This window comes from Lissotriton helveticus, chromosome 9 (assembly GCF_964261635.1).
Source record: "Lissotriton helveticus chromosome 9, aLisHel1.1, whole genome shotgun sequence".
Taxonomy (NCBI): Eukaryota; Metazoa; Chordata; class Amphibia; order Caudata; family Salamandridae; genus Lissotriton; species Lissotriton helveticus.
Window position 1 is genome coordinate 1,255,335,528 of NC_136070.1, and position 13,351 is coordinate 1,255,348,878.

Sequence of the window (13,351 nt, forward strand, 5' to 3'; positions counted from 1 at the left end):
AATGAATCCTGCCTCCTGATTCTCCTTGACCTATCTTCTGCCTTTGACACTGTTAACCACAGCAAATTACTGTCCATGCAAGAACATAGGATGGGTTTATCAGGTGTGGATTTGCAATGGTTCAATTCCTTCCTACATAACAGATCTCAAAGAGTCAAAGTGAATCAATCCTTATCTCAGCCGCCTACACTCTCAATGGGGGTTCCACAAGGGCCTGCCCTTTCACCCCTCTTCTTCAATTTATTCTAGGAACCATTATCTAAGGCCTTGGACTCTGCAAACATTCAGTTCCATATATATGCAGGCGATACCCAACTTTATTTGAAAGTTTCCTCCCCGGAAGACTTCATTTCACTCAACTCCATCCTGATGAACACTCAAAACTGGCTCACTGAAAACTACCTCATGCTCAACACCACCAAAACAGAATTCCTTCTCATTGCTCCCCCTAACCCCGTCCCAATATTGACCTCTGGATGCATCAACTGACAGCTTTCAACTGCTCGCTCCATATTATTGTGCCTACTAAATCTCTAGGAATCACTCTAGAAAGGCACCTGAACATACAGAATCATATCAGCAATGCAACCAAGGGTGCTAAATACCAGATGAGATTATTAAGGTATCTTAAACCATTTCCTCCTCAGGAAGACTTCAAATGTGCGGTGCAAGTTCTAGTATGGCCAAGGCTAGACTACGGTAGTTCCAAGCTCTGTGGTCTCACCAAACAAAACTTGGACTCACTTTCGGCTTCCATTAATGCCGCAGCCAGATTGATTACCGGTACAAAAAGAAATGATCACATATTCCCAGCCTTACAATCCCTAAACTGGCTACCTTACGAAGCTAGAATACATCAAAAAATCGCTTGCTTGACTCACAAAGCCTTGCACTTCAAGACCCCCCATCTATCTGGCTCACAAATTAGAATTATCAGGGGGTGGTCGTCCATCTCAAAGTGCAAACTCGCTACTCGTGAAACACAAAAAGAGAACGAGTAACAGTTTTTTCTTGCATGGCCCCAAAGATTTGGAACTCCCTTCCACCAGAAGTCCGTCGAATCTCTTCCACTGCTTCATTCTAAGAAGAAGTGAAAAAAAATGTTAATGCTGAAGTTTCTGCCCTAAAGTCCTTGGCTCAGCTCCTTCAATACTGCCCTCCTCCCTGCTGCTATGACTGTCTATTACACAATTGTACACCTGGGATAATCAGTGTTAGCAGGCCATTACACATCTTTGAATGGCATTTATAGTATGTTTTTCTCCCATTACCTGATCGTTATTTGTTATATGTGTGTAATCCGGTGATTAATAGTGTTGGCAGGCTATAATAGTACTGTTAGTGTTTACATTGCCTGTTCTTCTCACTTAATGGATCCGTCAGGACTTGTTTTTAAGTGCTCTGAATCACGCCGTTATATTGCGCACGTCTTGAGCCTTATGTGTATCGGTTGCTCTTGTCCCATTTTTTGTACGCTACCTACCCCAACTGTGAAGCGCTCTGATAACCATCTGGGCCATGTTCGCACTATACAAAACTTTATAAATAAAAAATGAAAATGAACGTGTGTAATTTTAGGGAATGAGCACTGGTTAGTAGGGACCCAGTGCACTTCCAATCAAAAGCATCAGTACCAGTGAGGAAAAAGTGAGGGTTACCATTTCTAAAAGAGGCCCTTTCCTATAGCAAAAAGTGGGGGTGACCATTTCAAAAAGAGGCACTTTTCTATAGCAGGGTTGGCGCTTATATGTCACCTAGTGGCGCTAGGAAGTACTGCGATGAAAACATCCCAATCCAGTCCGGCATGTGATGAATGTTCTAAAAATATGAAATCTGCACTTAGAGTATTGATTAGAATCAGCATTACTGCAGGTAAGTAGCTTGTTCATTATGACTTCTGCCATCTAATGCTTTTCTTGTAACATATCAGAGTCATATTATTATCTAGTGTAAAACAGTATGCCTGTAGTCCTATTTTAAAGAACTACATGTAAGCTTTTTTGAAATAACAGTTCAGCAAATACACAGTGATAACAAGTTCATGTTTTTTTCAGCATCAGGGCATCCAGTACATAAAATATCTGCCTGATATCTTGAAACTCCAACAGCATTTGATTAATTTCTTTCAAAGCCCTGACATTGACAAATGGAAAGATAAATCAATCAGCGACTTCATTAAGAGTGAATTTGTTCCAGGTATGCAGAAGATTTTTTTTTGTTTGTGTTTAAAATCTCAAAACGTTTGAGACAAATCTCTAATTTTTAAAGTATGAGAAAACAGCCACATTAAAAATGCAATATATCCCAGATATGTTATATTTGAACGCAGGCATTGGATGCCTAGGCCTTCCTTGGATGCTTATTTCTTAAGAAAGACTTTCATGATAAGCCTGTCTATTGTGGAAAGTAAGTACGTGTTCAGGCATCCCTATGTTAACGTCCAAAGGAACCTATTGGATAAGTACCACAGAACCATGTAGCTGGTCTTCGTAAAAATTTGTGTCCAGATTTCAGAGGGTGTTTGATGACTCAAGGATTGTGAATGGCAACATACTAAAAGTAAATCCCCATCTATGCCTGAAAGGTGAGGCAGAGAGTCTGATCGTCTGTACTGGGGCATGTTTGTACATCTGTGTGTGTGTACACACATATTCAAATTGTCCAGGTCTGCAATTAGGGCTGCCTTACCGTGCAGTCAGTGTAGGGCGAAGTCCAGGAGCAAAACCAGCCTCATCAAACATACAAATGTCCCTTGCAGCAAAAAAAAAGAAGGATGTGCTCACTCAGTCATGGTGGATGTGAAGATATTTCTTTTTTTTTAAACGCAACGTGTTTCTGCACACAGTGCCTTGTTCACAGCACAGCGTTTCAATTCACATAGTGCTATATACACAGTAAACATAAAAATAGCGAAAGGACAACTCTCGTCATCTTTTAATAGTTAGCGCACCCCCTGTTTTTCGACCTCTGCTTTACAGAACACCCAGTAACTTTCCAGGAAAAAGATCAGGTAGATGAATTTTTGCAAAATGTTTTGTGAAGATTCGTTAATCTGTGGCAAAGTTATCAGCAAAGCAAAAGTGGCAAATGATATATACATATACACACACACATATATATATATAGATAGATACATATATATATATATATATAACAAGCCAGCACTTCAGGAATCCAATCACCGATCTATTAAATCTGCTGGCTGATGCATTTCAGCCTTGCGGTCTTTGTCAATTACAAAGTGAATTATGCCCAATTCCTTTAAAACTGTGAAGTTCCACTTCCCCAAATGACAAGGTAGAAAGACTTGGGTAATCTCTTTGCTCAGACGTTCATTGTTGTAACAACAAGAGGACACTGTATGTTCAATTAAACATTCTTCAACAAATGTTGTCATTTTATTACAAAAGGAGTCAATATAAATATTTGTTATTATATTAGCTTGCAATGGTTAAATACATTGAAAATTAAAGAAAGTATATAATTAATGAATGAATTAATAAAAAATACCCCCAGCTGGTGCGCATGGGTCGGGAGGAGGGAGGGGAGTGTCGGAGGGGATGCGGGGAACTTGGCTCCTTCATGCATATTTTGTGGCATTGTGCAGAGATACAGGAATATTGGAGTAAAATTCATATCTGAAAGAGACACGTTAGTGATAGATTCCTTACCTTAGAATATCCCCATGCGTCAGACTGGATCCGGAATTTTTTTGCGTAGCAGTACCCTTGCGCGTCGGTAGGCGTCGTCTGCGGCTCCGCGTCCGTCGTCGGCGTCGTGGGCGCCGTGATGACGTCGTCGGAGTACTTAGACGCCGCCTCCGCGTGCTGACGTCAGTTCTTCTTTTTTCCGCGCCAGCAGCGCAGATCCGGAAAAAGTGGTACCTTAGTCTTTTTTGCCGAAACTTTTTTTTGATCTCTTTTGATCATTCCTTTTTCGAGTCTTCGACTCCGAACGATGCCAGGTTTTAAGCCCTGTGAGGATTGCGACCGACTGATGTCGGTCACAACCCTCACCGTCGGTGTCTCCACTGTCTCGGCGTCGACCACGACGACAAGACCTGTTCCGACTGCCGGGCCCTGACTTCGAAGGCTAGGCGGGAGCGGTCCCGCAAGCGGCTCGAACTCCGGCAGTCGGCCCCGCGCCCTGAACGGTCCCGGTCCGGACGGAGGTCGAGGGACCGGTCGCGGGAGAGGAGCCATCGGAGCTCCGGGAGTCGACATCACTCCTCAGGGTCGAAGTCGTCACGTAAGCACAAGAAGTCAAAAAAACGTCATCGCTCTTCCGACTCCCCCGACGCTCGTGCGATGCGGCTGGGGGTTCAGGTTACACCGCCCACGCGGCTCCGTCGGAGTCACAGGCGTCGCGTCCGGCCCCATACCCTCCGGTCCCTGGGCCGCGCGCGACGCCGGAGGAGATCGAGCGGTTCCTCATGGCCATGGGGTCCCTCACTCCTCCAACGGGCTCCGCGGCGCCTTCGGGCTCGGCACCACAGGTCCCCACTGGATCCGGTGCCGGATCCGGGTCGTCGCCGGTGGACTTGACGACCTCCCCGGCGCCGGTCCCTCAGGTGTCACCCCCGGCACCGTCTTCGGGCGGCACCGTCCCCGATGCCTCCCTTGACCCGGTTCCGGCGCCGCTTTCGACGCCGTTCGGAGAGTTCACTTTCCATGAACCGGCCCCATCATTTACTAACCCTGAGTACCAGGAGATGGGTGATGAGGAGTATTGGGAGGGGTCTGAGGACCCTCTGACACGTGAATGTCAGTCCCAGGAGGACTGGACAGGTGGACTTGGGGATACCAGTGGTCTGGACACCTTGCCGGACACTGGCTTTGTCTCACCTCCTACCGTGGCTACGGAGGAGGGGGCAACCTACAGTGTGGTGTTGACGAGGGCGGCCAAGGCCTTGGGCCTTGAGCTCCCCGTCGCGGCCGTGAGGACTAACCTCCTCACTGAGGTCCTTAAACTGCAGTCATGCTCGGCCGAGCCTCTGCTGCCGTTTAATGAGGCCTTAACCGACGTTCTTTTCGGCACTTGGTCCAGGCCCGCTACAGGTTCCCCTGTGGATAGGAACGTGCCCAGATGCCACCACCCGGCCCCAGGCAACCCTTGTTTCCTGTCCACCCACCCCACCCCTGAGAGCCTGGTGATCGAGGCCTCCAATTCCCAAACCGCATTCCCGTCGGCCCCGCTTGACAGGGAATCCAAGAGGTATGAGCAATACGGCAAAAAGGTATTCTCCTCCCTGAGTCTGGGACTACGGTCTTCCAACACCGCATGCCTCTTGGGCCGCTACACACACTCTCTGTGGGATACGGTCGCGGACGTGCTACCAGAATGCCCGTTGGAGGTACGGGCTAAACTCGGCCAAGCCCTTGTGGAAGGCTGAGATGCGGCACGTTATTCTGTCCGGTGTGGACTGGATACCACCGACTCTCTGGGCAGAGCGATGGTAACGACGGTGGCAATTCATCGCCACGCCTGGTTGAGATCCGCCAACTTCTCGGCTGATGTCCAGAACACACTCATGGACATGCAATTTGATGGCCATCGCCTTTTTGGCGACAAGGCAGACCATGCGCTTGAGCGTTTTAAGGACTCCAGGGCTACGGCCAAGTCCTTGGGCCTCTCGGCCCGAGCCAGCTATCGGCTGCCTTTCACTCCTTTCGTGGCCACGGAAGGGGTGTACCCAAACTTGCTGCCAGCCACGCTCCGCAAGGTAATACCCAACGCGGTGGCGGCCGTGGAAACCGCCGTGGTGGCGGTCGGGGACAACAGCGCGGTCAGTCCACACCTTCCCCCGCTGCATCCGCCTCAAAACCCTCCTAGACTGAGCTTTCAGGCCCATGTGACGCCAGTGGGGGGCAGGGTTCGCCATCACCTCCTCCACTGGCGCACTGTCACGTCGGACAGGTGGGTGCTGCAAATCGTCCGAAGGGGCTACTCCCTCCCCTTCGAGGCGACTCCTCCAGCCATGCCACCACAGAACCACCGCGTATCGGGGGATCCTTTGCGGCTACTGCAGGAGGAAGTTACGGCCCTCTTGGCCAAGGGGGCCATCGAGCGCGTTCCTGGGCCAGAAGTAGGGTGTGGTTGCTACTCCCACTACTTTCTGGTACCCAAGAAGGGCAAAGGGGGACATAAGGAACGTCAACGGCTTCCTCCGGAAGGAGAAGTTCAAAATGCTGATACTGGCTCAGGTCTTAGCTGCCCTGGACCCAGGAGACTGGATGGTAGCGTTGGACTTGCAGGACGCTTATTTCCACATCCCCGTCCTGCCGGCCCACCGGCGCTACCTGCGGTTCACGGTTGGCCACGAGCACTTTCAGTTTACTGTGCTCCCCTTCGGCCTTACCAGCGCCCCACGGGTATTCACAAAGGTGATGGCGGTGGTCGCAGCTCATCTGTGCAGTTTAGGGGTTTCAGTCTTCCCCTACCTCGACGACTGGTTGTTGAAGGCGGGCTCTCCCCAGACAGTCGTCAGCCACCTCCAGACGACGGCGGACCTCCTGCACCAGCTGGGGTTTTCCATCAATGTGCCGAAGTCACACCTGTGCCCCTCTCAGAAGCTCCTCTTCATCAGAGCGGTTCTCGACTCAGCGCAGTTTCGGGTTTATCCTCCCGAACAGCGGGTCCGGGATATTCAGGCTCTGATTCCACTCCTTTATCCCGGGTCTCGGTCAGGTTGACGCTGCGGCTTCTGGGGCTGATGGCCTCCTGCATCCTTCTGGTGCATCACGCCAGGTGGCGGATGAGGGCTCTGCAGTGGGACCTGAAGTTTCAGTGGGCCCAGCATCAGGGCAACCTGTCCGACCACGTCCTGATCTCGGAGGGCACTGCGAGACAGCTGCAGTGGTGGCTCACGGACCGCGATTGGGTCAGCGGCAGATCTCTCTCCCTTCCCCAACCGGAGCACGTAGTTGTGACGGATGCGTCCCTCCAGGGCTGGGGAGGCCACATGGGAGAGGCGGAGATCAGAGGCCTCTGGTCTCCGGCGGAGGCCCGGCTCCATATCAACCTTTTGGAGTTGCGGGCGATTCGTCTAGCACTGAAGGCATTTCTCCCCTCTGTCAGGGGGAGTGTAGTGCAGGTGTTCACTGACAACACCACTGCCATGTGGTACTGCAACAAACAGGGCGGGGTGAGGTCGTGGACCCTTTGCCAGGAGGCTCTGCGCCTCTGGCAGTGGGTGGAACGCCAGGGCGCGACCCTGGTGGCTCAACACCTGGCAGGTTCTCTGAACGCCAGGGCGTACGAGCTCAGCCGTCGGTGCATGATGGATCACGAATGGCGTCTGAACTCGGACGTGGCGCTAGGCCTCTTTCAGCAGTGGTGAGAGCCTTGGTTAGATCTATTCGCCACCGAAGAGAACGCGCAATGTCATCTGTTCTGCGCGTTGGAATTCCCAAGGCGGCACTCGCTCGGAGACGCTTTTCGTCGCGAGTGGAGTTGCGGTCTGTTGTACACCTTTCCGCCTATACCACTTCTGCCCAGAGTGCTGAAGAAGATCAAGCGCGACCGGTCCCAAGTCATCCTTGTGGCTCCGGACTGGGCACAAAGGTACTGGTATCCAGAGCTACTCAGTATGTCAGTCGATCCCCCGGTTCGTCTGCCTCTTCGGGAGGACCTTCTGTCGCAGCAGCAGGGGACGGTCCTCCACCCGAACCTGTCCAGTCTCCACCTCCATGCTTGGAGATCGAGCGGCGACAGTTGAGGCCATTTGACTTGCCTCCTGAAGTCTGTAATGTCATTCTGGCAGCCAGGCGTCCCTCCACAAAGTCGGTATACGCCTGCAGGTGGAACAGATTTGTGGCATGGTGCACAGCAAAGGCTGTGGATACTCTTGCTGCCCCTCTCTCTGAGGTTCTTCTCTTCCTTCTTTCTCTTGCCCAGCAGGGCTCTGCTCTGGGCACTATCAAGGGCTACCTTTCTGCCCTTTCGGCCTTTCTACAGCTGCCTGATCAACGTTCTTTGTTCAAGTCCCCTATTGTAAATCGCTTTCTGAAGGGCATCACACACACGTTTCCTCCTGTTCCGTTTGTGATGCCTCAGTGGGACTTGAACCTTGTTCTTACATTTCTGATGTGCACTCCCTTTGAGCCACTTCACAACTGTCCTCTACGTCTTCTCACTTTGAAGACTGCTTTCCTGGTTGCCATCACCTCTGCCAGGAGAGTGAGTGAGCTCCAGGCCCTTTCTTGTACTCCTCCTTTCCTTTCTGTCCATCCGGACAAGATTGTGTTGCGTACTAAGCCATCTTTCCTGCCCAAGGTTGTCACGGCCTTCCACATCGGGCAGTCTATCACCTTGCCCACCTTCTTTCCACCACCGCATCCCTCTAAAGAGGAAGAGCGGCTCCACCGTCTGGACCCAAAACGTGCACTTTCATTCTATTTGGATCGCACACGCCAGTTCCGGGTGGATGACCAACTCTTTGTTGGTTACGTGGGTGCTAAGAAGGGGAAAGCGGTGCACAAGAGGACCATTTCTCGGTGGATCATCTTGTGTATCCAGGCATGTTACTCCTTGGCTAAAAAGGAGCCCCCTGTTGGATTGCGGGCTCCTTCCACCCGAGCCACGGCGACTCCAACTGCCCTGCGCCGGGGAGTACCCTTACAGGACATCTGTCAGGCAGCTACGTGGGCCTCGCTGCAAGACACTACTGCCTGGACAGCCAAGTCCGGAGGGATGGCTTCTTTGGCCGTTCTGTCCTCCAGGACTTTCTGGTGTGATTATTGGTTTGCAGACCCACCACCGGGGTTGGTATTGCTGGGGTATCTATTCTAAGGTAAGGAATCTATCACTAACGTGTCTCTTTCAGATGCACAAGTTACTACTTGTGTAACGATATATCTGTAAGAGACATTAGTTAGTGATAGATTCCTTACCGACCCACCCATCCTCCCCGTTCTGCGAACCGATATCTAGGGTTAGAGTTACCCCCTTCAGGGCCCTAGTTTCAATGGCACCAGTGTTGGTTTTTAACATGGCTCAGCGCTTCTGGCGCGGAAAAGCTGTGTCTAAGAACTGACATCAGCACGCGGAGGCGGCGTCTAAGTACTCCGACGATGTCATCACGGCGCCCACGACGCCGACGACGGACGCGGAGCCGCAGACGACGCCAACCAACGCGCAAGGGTACTGCTACGCAAAAAAATTCCGGATCCAGTCTGACGCCTGGGGATCGCAGGGCAGCATCCAGGAGCCCGTCGGCTCAAAGCTCAAGGGAGCCAATTAATAGAAACCACCGCAATGGAGCGCACACTGCTAGCCCCTCCTCCGGATCGCCCCTCGGGATTCTGGTACTTGTAGTTCAATAGTGGATCACCCAGGTGGGTGCAAGTCGGTACTTGTTGGACTGATGAATCTCTAGACCCGATACATTTCCCGGGTTTTTGGGTATCGCCCGAGACATGGCTCGGGTTTCGGGATAACTTCCCTCATCAGTAGAGAAAAGGTTAGGGGTGGAGGAGAAGGCCGCCAAACACGTCGGTGTCGTGATCCCCGGGATGACGTTGTCGGAGTACTTAGACGCCGCCCTCGCACGGTGACGTCAGTTCTTCTTTTTTCCGCGCCAGCAATCGAAGATCCGGGAAGAGATAGTACCCTTAGTCACTTTCTGACTAACTTTTTGGTATTTTTGACTATCTTTTTCGAGTCGACTTCGACTGGTGCTGGTAGGGATGCCTGGGTTCAAGCCGTGCGACGCCTGTCACCGACTAATGTCGGTTACCGACCCCCACCGCCGGTGTTTCTACTGTTTAGGGGCCGACCACGACGACAAGTCGTGCCCCGACTGCCGGACCTAGACCTTGAAAGCTAGACGGGAGTGGTCCCATAAGCTTCTCAAGCTCCGGCTGTCGCCCCCGCGCAGCTCGAGGTCCCGGTCGAGGAGGAAGTCGAGGGACCGGTTGCGGAGCTGCAGCCATCGTCGCTCGTCGAGCCATCACCGCTCGTCGGGCCCCAAGTCCTCGCTGTGAGAAGTTGGCCTGATATATGATGCTCACTAGTTCTAGTGATCACCTTGTATCAGTCCAAACAACCCTTATGGTGATTGCTTGTAAGTCAACCTTATAGACCAGCTATCCTAATGGTAGCATGGACAAAGCAGTCTTAGGCTAAACTCTTTTGGCATGTGAAGCCAGCTGTTTTACCACAATATAACCCCTTGAATACCAGATGAAAGGACACCACACAGGTTGTTATGAAAATAAACAGTATATTTATTAATAACAAACACCTTTGAACTCTTTATGAGATCAGAGGACTAAGCACATGACAATCTCTTAGGAAAAATATGATAAGTTGCACAAAATTACAATGGCGCCCTAGGGGCACGGCAAACCATATACTAAGTAAATGGTATAAGGAAATCGATAGAAGGAATGGAGGTGTCCAGAGGCTGTAAGATCGCTGGGACTACGCTATCCTAACTTTAGGTAAGTAATAGGAGGCCCACGGGACGCGGGTGCAGAGTGTGAACTCACACGTGGGATGCGTAACAACGTCTATGGACAGCACAGTTCATGAAAAAGGTGAGTACGGACAATCCTGACTGGTTAGGACTAAAACGACTGTGAATCTTGACACTAGGAGAGTCAAGCTACCCTTGAGCACCGAAATGCTCTTGTTACCTCACCCACGGGCTGCGGGTGCATAGGTGCGAAGTCGTGTCGGGTTTCTGCGTTGAAGTCAATGGAGCCTGAAAGAAAAGATGCTGCAGGCGACCAGGAGGAAGATGTCCGGTGTGATCCAAGGGTGGATCAGAGATGCTGAAGACCTGAAAGCAGAGGGGACAATGTTCACAGTCACTAGCCAGTGACTGGAGTGGAACCAGGAAGGAACCAGATGTCGTTGTCGCGATCAGGTGAAGAGTGGACGCTTGTCTCTGCAGCCACGTGGACCAGGAGGTGTCTTCGACGACCAGGATGGAGGCACGAGCTGTCCCACGCAGGCTCTCGCTGTCGGCGGTGTCGGATCCGGATTTGGAGTCAACAGGCCATGGCAAAGGCAACCCACGCGGTGAGTGGAAACGGCGTCTGGAGTGGATCAGGAGGGTCCAGGGTGCTCCTCTTTTGGAAGGGAGCAAGGGCCAGTCTGGAGCAACCAGACCAGCCGTGTAGCTTTCAAAGATCGTCGTCTAGGAGGTCACTAGCCAGCGGGCAAGTGACCAGACAATGCATCGAGCAGCAAACAAGCAGAAGGGCCCCACGCAGATCTCGTGAAAGCTGGAGGGCTGATCTTCGGTGCAGGGGCTGCTCGGGGCTGGGGCTTCTCAATCCCCAAAGCACTTGGTCGAGTTTACCTCAAAAGTCGTGCTGGAAGCGAAGTGCAGTTTTCTCCAAGATGGCCGGTCCCACATGTCTCGTCGCACCCACGGATCTCAGCTGTGCTGCAGATGTGAGTTGAGGTCGGAGAGGTCTGGGAATCCGGGTCTCGTCGGGCTCTGAAGTCTGGATCCTCAAGGGAAGACGACAAAGTGAAGCCGCTGGACGCTTGATGGTGCCTGCAGTTGCAGGGTGGACACTCCTTGCCCACAAGGGAGATTCTTCAGTCTTCTGTGGAGCAGAACGTCGAAGTCCAGAGTTTCTTCTTGTAGAGTTTCAGTTCAGGATTAATCTAGTTTGGAATGGGACCAGCTCCTACCTTTATCCTGCTAAAGGGGGCTGTACTACGACTAGGTCCCTCCTATGGGTGGGACCAGGAAGGGGGGTGGTTACACCCCCTATCCTTTGTCCGGTTTTCGCGCCAGAGCTGGGGCATGGATGCCCCAGCAACTGGTTTGAACCGGTGTATGCACAGGGCACCTTGTGTGCCCCAGGCATGTCTCATTCATTTCAAGCCTGTCCTACCAAATGCACAAAATCCTGTCTGGGGTGGTGCTAGCACCTCCCAAGGCAGGAAACCCTTTGTCCAAGCCTCCCTCGCTGGAAGGACTCCCAGCAGCAGGAGGTCAGACTTGTGTCTGTGGTGGCAGCATCCATTTTGTGATGCCAAGGCTCGAGTTAACTTTAACCGGGGTTCACAGTTACATACATGTCGTGTCCCTCTAGAAGGGTGGAATGCTACCCCCGTCGCCAGAATTGGCGAGGGGGTAGTATTCCAATTCGTATGACACCTTACTCAACATGTTTTGATAATGTTATACCAGAGTTAGCATTCAACCACGAGGATGATAATGCACTTAAGAGTATATGGTATAGCGTTATCATGGAACAGCTATTAGGACTTGGTTCCGCAAGCTGCAGACGGGCTCAGCTCATGCCAGAGCACCATCTCACATAATTCCAAGCACTCTGCCTTCAGGATTGATAAGGTCTGCCATTAGAGTGACTGATAGGAGTATATGTGTCCATTTTGGGGTTAGATATAGGTAACTATATCTACAGCAAAGGGTGATTACACCACCTTGCCCCAGCTGTCTTAGCACACAGTTGTGTCAGTTTTAGATGGCCAGCCAGGGGTGGCATAATACATGCTTCAGCCCCTGGTAGGCCCTGGGTACACCTATGCTCTGGGTACCTAAGGTACACTGTACAGGGACTGATAAGGTGGCCCAGTACCAATTGGTAAATGCACCTAAAGTACATGGATGTCAATTTAGAGAGAGAACAGCTAGGCTGTGGGTCTGATTAGCAGGCCCACAGCCAGGGAAAGTCGTAAACCAGTGAAGCAAAAAGCAAAAAATCTGGGGTGACCATAGGATTGCAGACCCCACTCTCCTACACTCGCATTCAGGTAAGTCGAGGCATGGGAAAAAGAAGTCAAAGAGGCGACTTTACTCTTCTGACTCCCCTCGTCGGTCACGCGACTCGGCCGAGGGTTCGGGTGGCACCACCCGCACAGCTCTGCCGGAGCCGCAGGAGTCGCGTCCGGCCCCACACCCTCCAGTCCCTGGGCTTCAAGCCAGTGGTCTTGACACATCGCCAGACACTGGTTTCATCTCTCCTCCCTCCGTGGCTATGGAGGAGGGTGCTACATATAGCGTGGTGTTGCGCAAGGCAGCCAAGGCCTTGGCTCTTGAGCTCCCTGTTGTGACCGTGAGGACTAATCTCCTCACCGAGGTGCTTCAACCGCCAGTAAGCTCTTTGGAGCCTATGCTCCCGTTCAATGAGGCCCTCACCGACGTTCTGATGGGCACTTGGTCCAGCCCCTCCACAGTGCCCCCTGTGGATTGGAACGTGGCCCGACACCACCGCCTGGCTCCGGGCGACCCCTTCTTTCTGTCCACCCACCCCACCCCCGAGAGTCTGGTGATCCAGGCCTCTACGCTCCAGATCGCATTCCCGACCGCTCCCCCGGATCGGGAATCCAAAAGGCTTGATCAGTTTGGGAAGAACTGTTCTCC

At 51.9% G+C, this 13,351-nt stretch overlaps 1 protein-coding gene across 1 annotated transcript in view; it reads left to right on the forward strand.

Annotated features, from left to right (window-relative positions):
* Positions 1-13,351, forward strand: part of LOC144783414 (E3 ubiquitin-protein ligase rnf213-alpha-like) — a 2,376,820-nt gene that overhangs the window by 2,012,835 nt on the left and 350,634 nt on the right. The window contains exon 33 of the mRNA XM_078662402.1: positions 2,055-2,196. Coding sequence (XP_078518528.1) covers positions 2,055-2,196 — 142 coding nt within the window. The remainder of the gene's footprint in view (positions 1-2,054; positions 2,197-13,351) is intronic.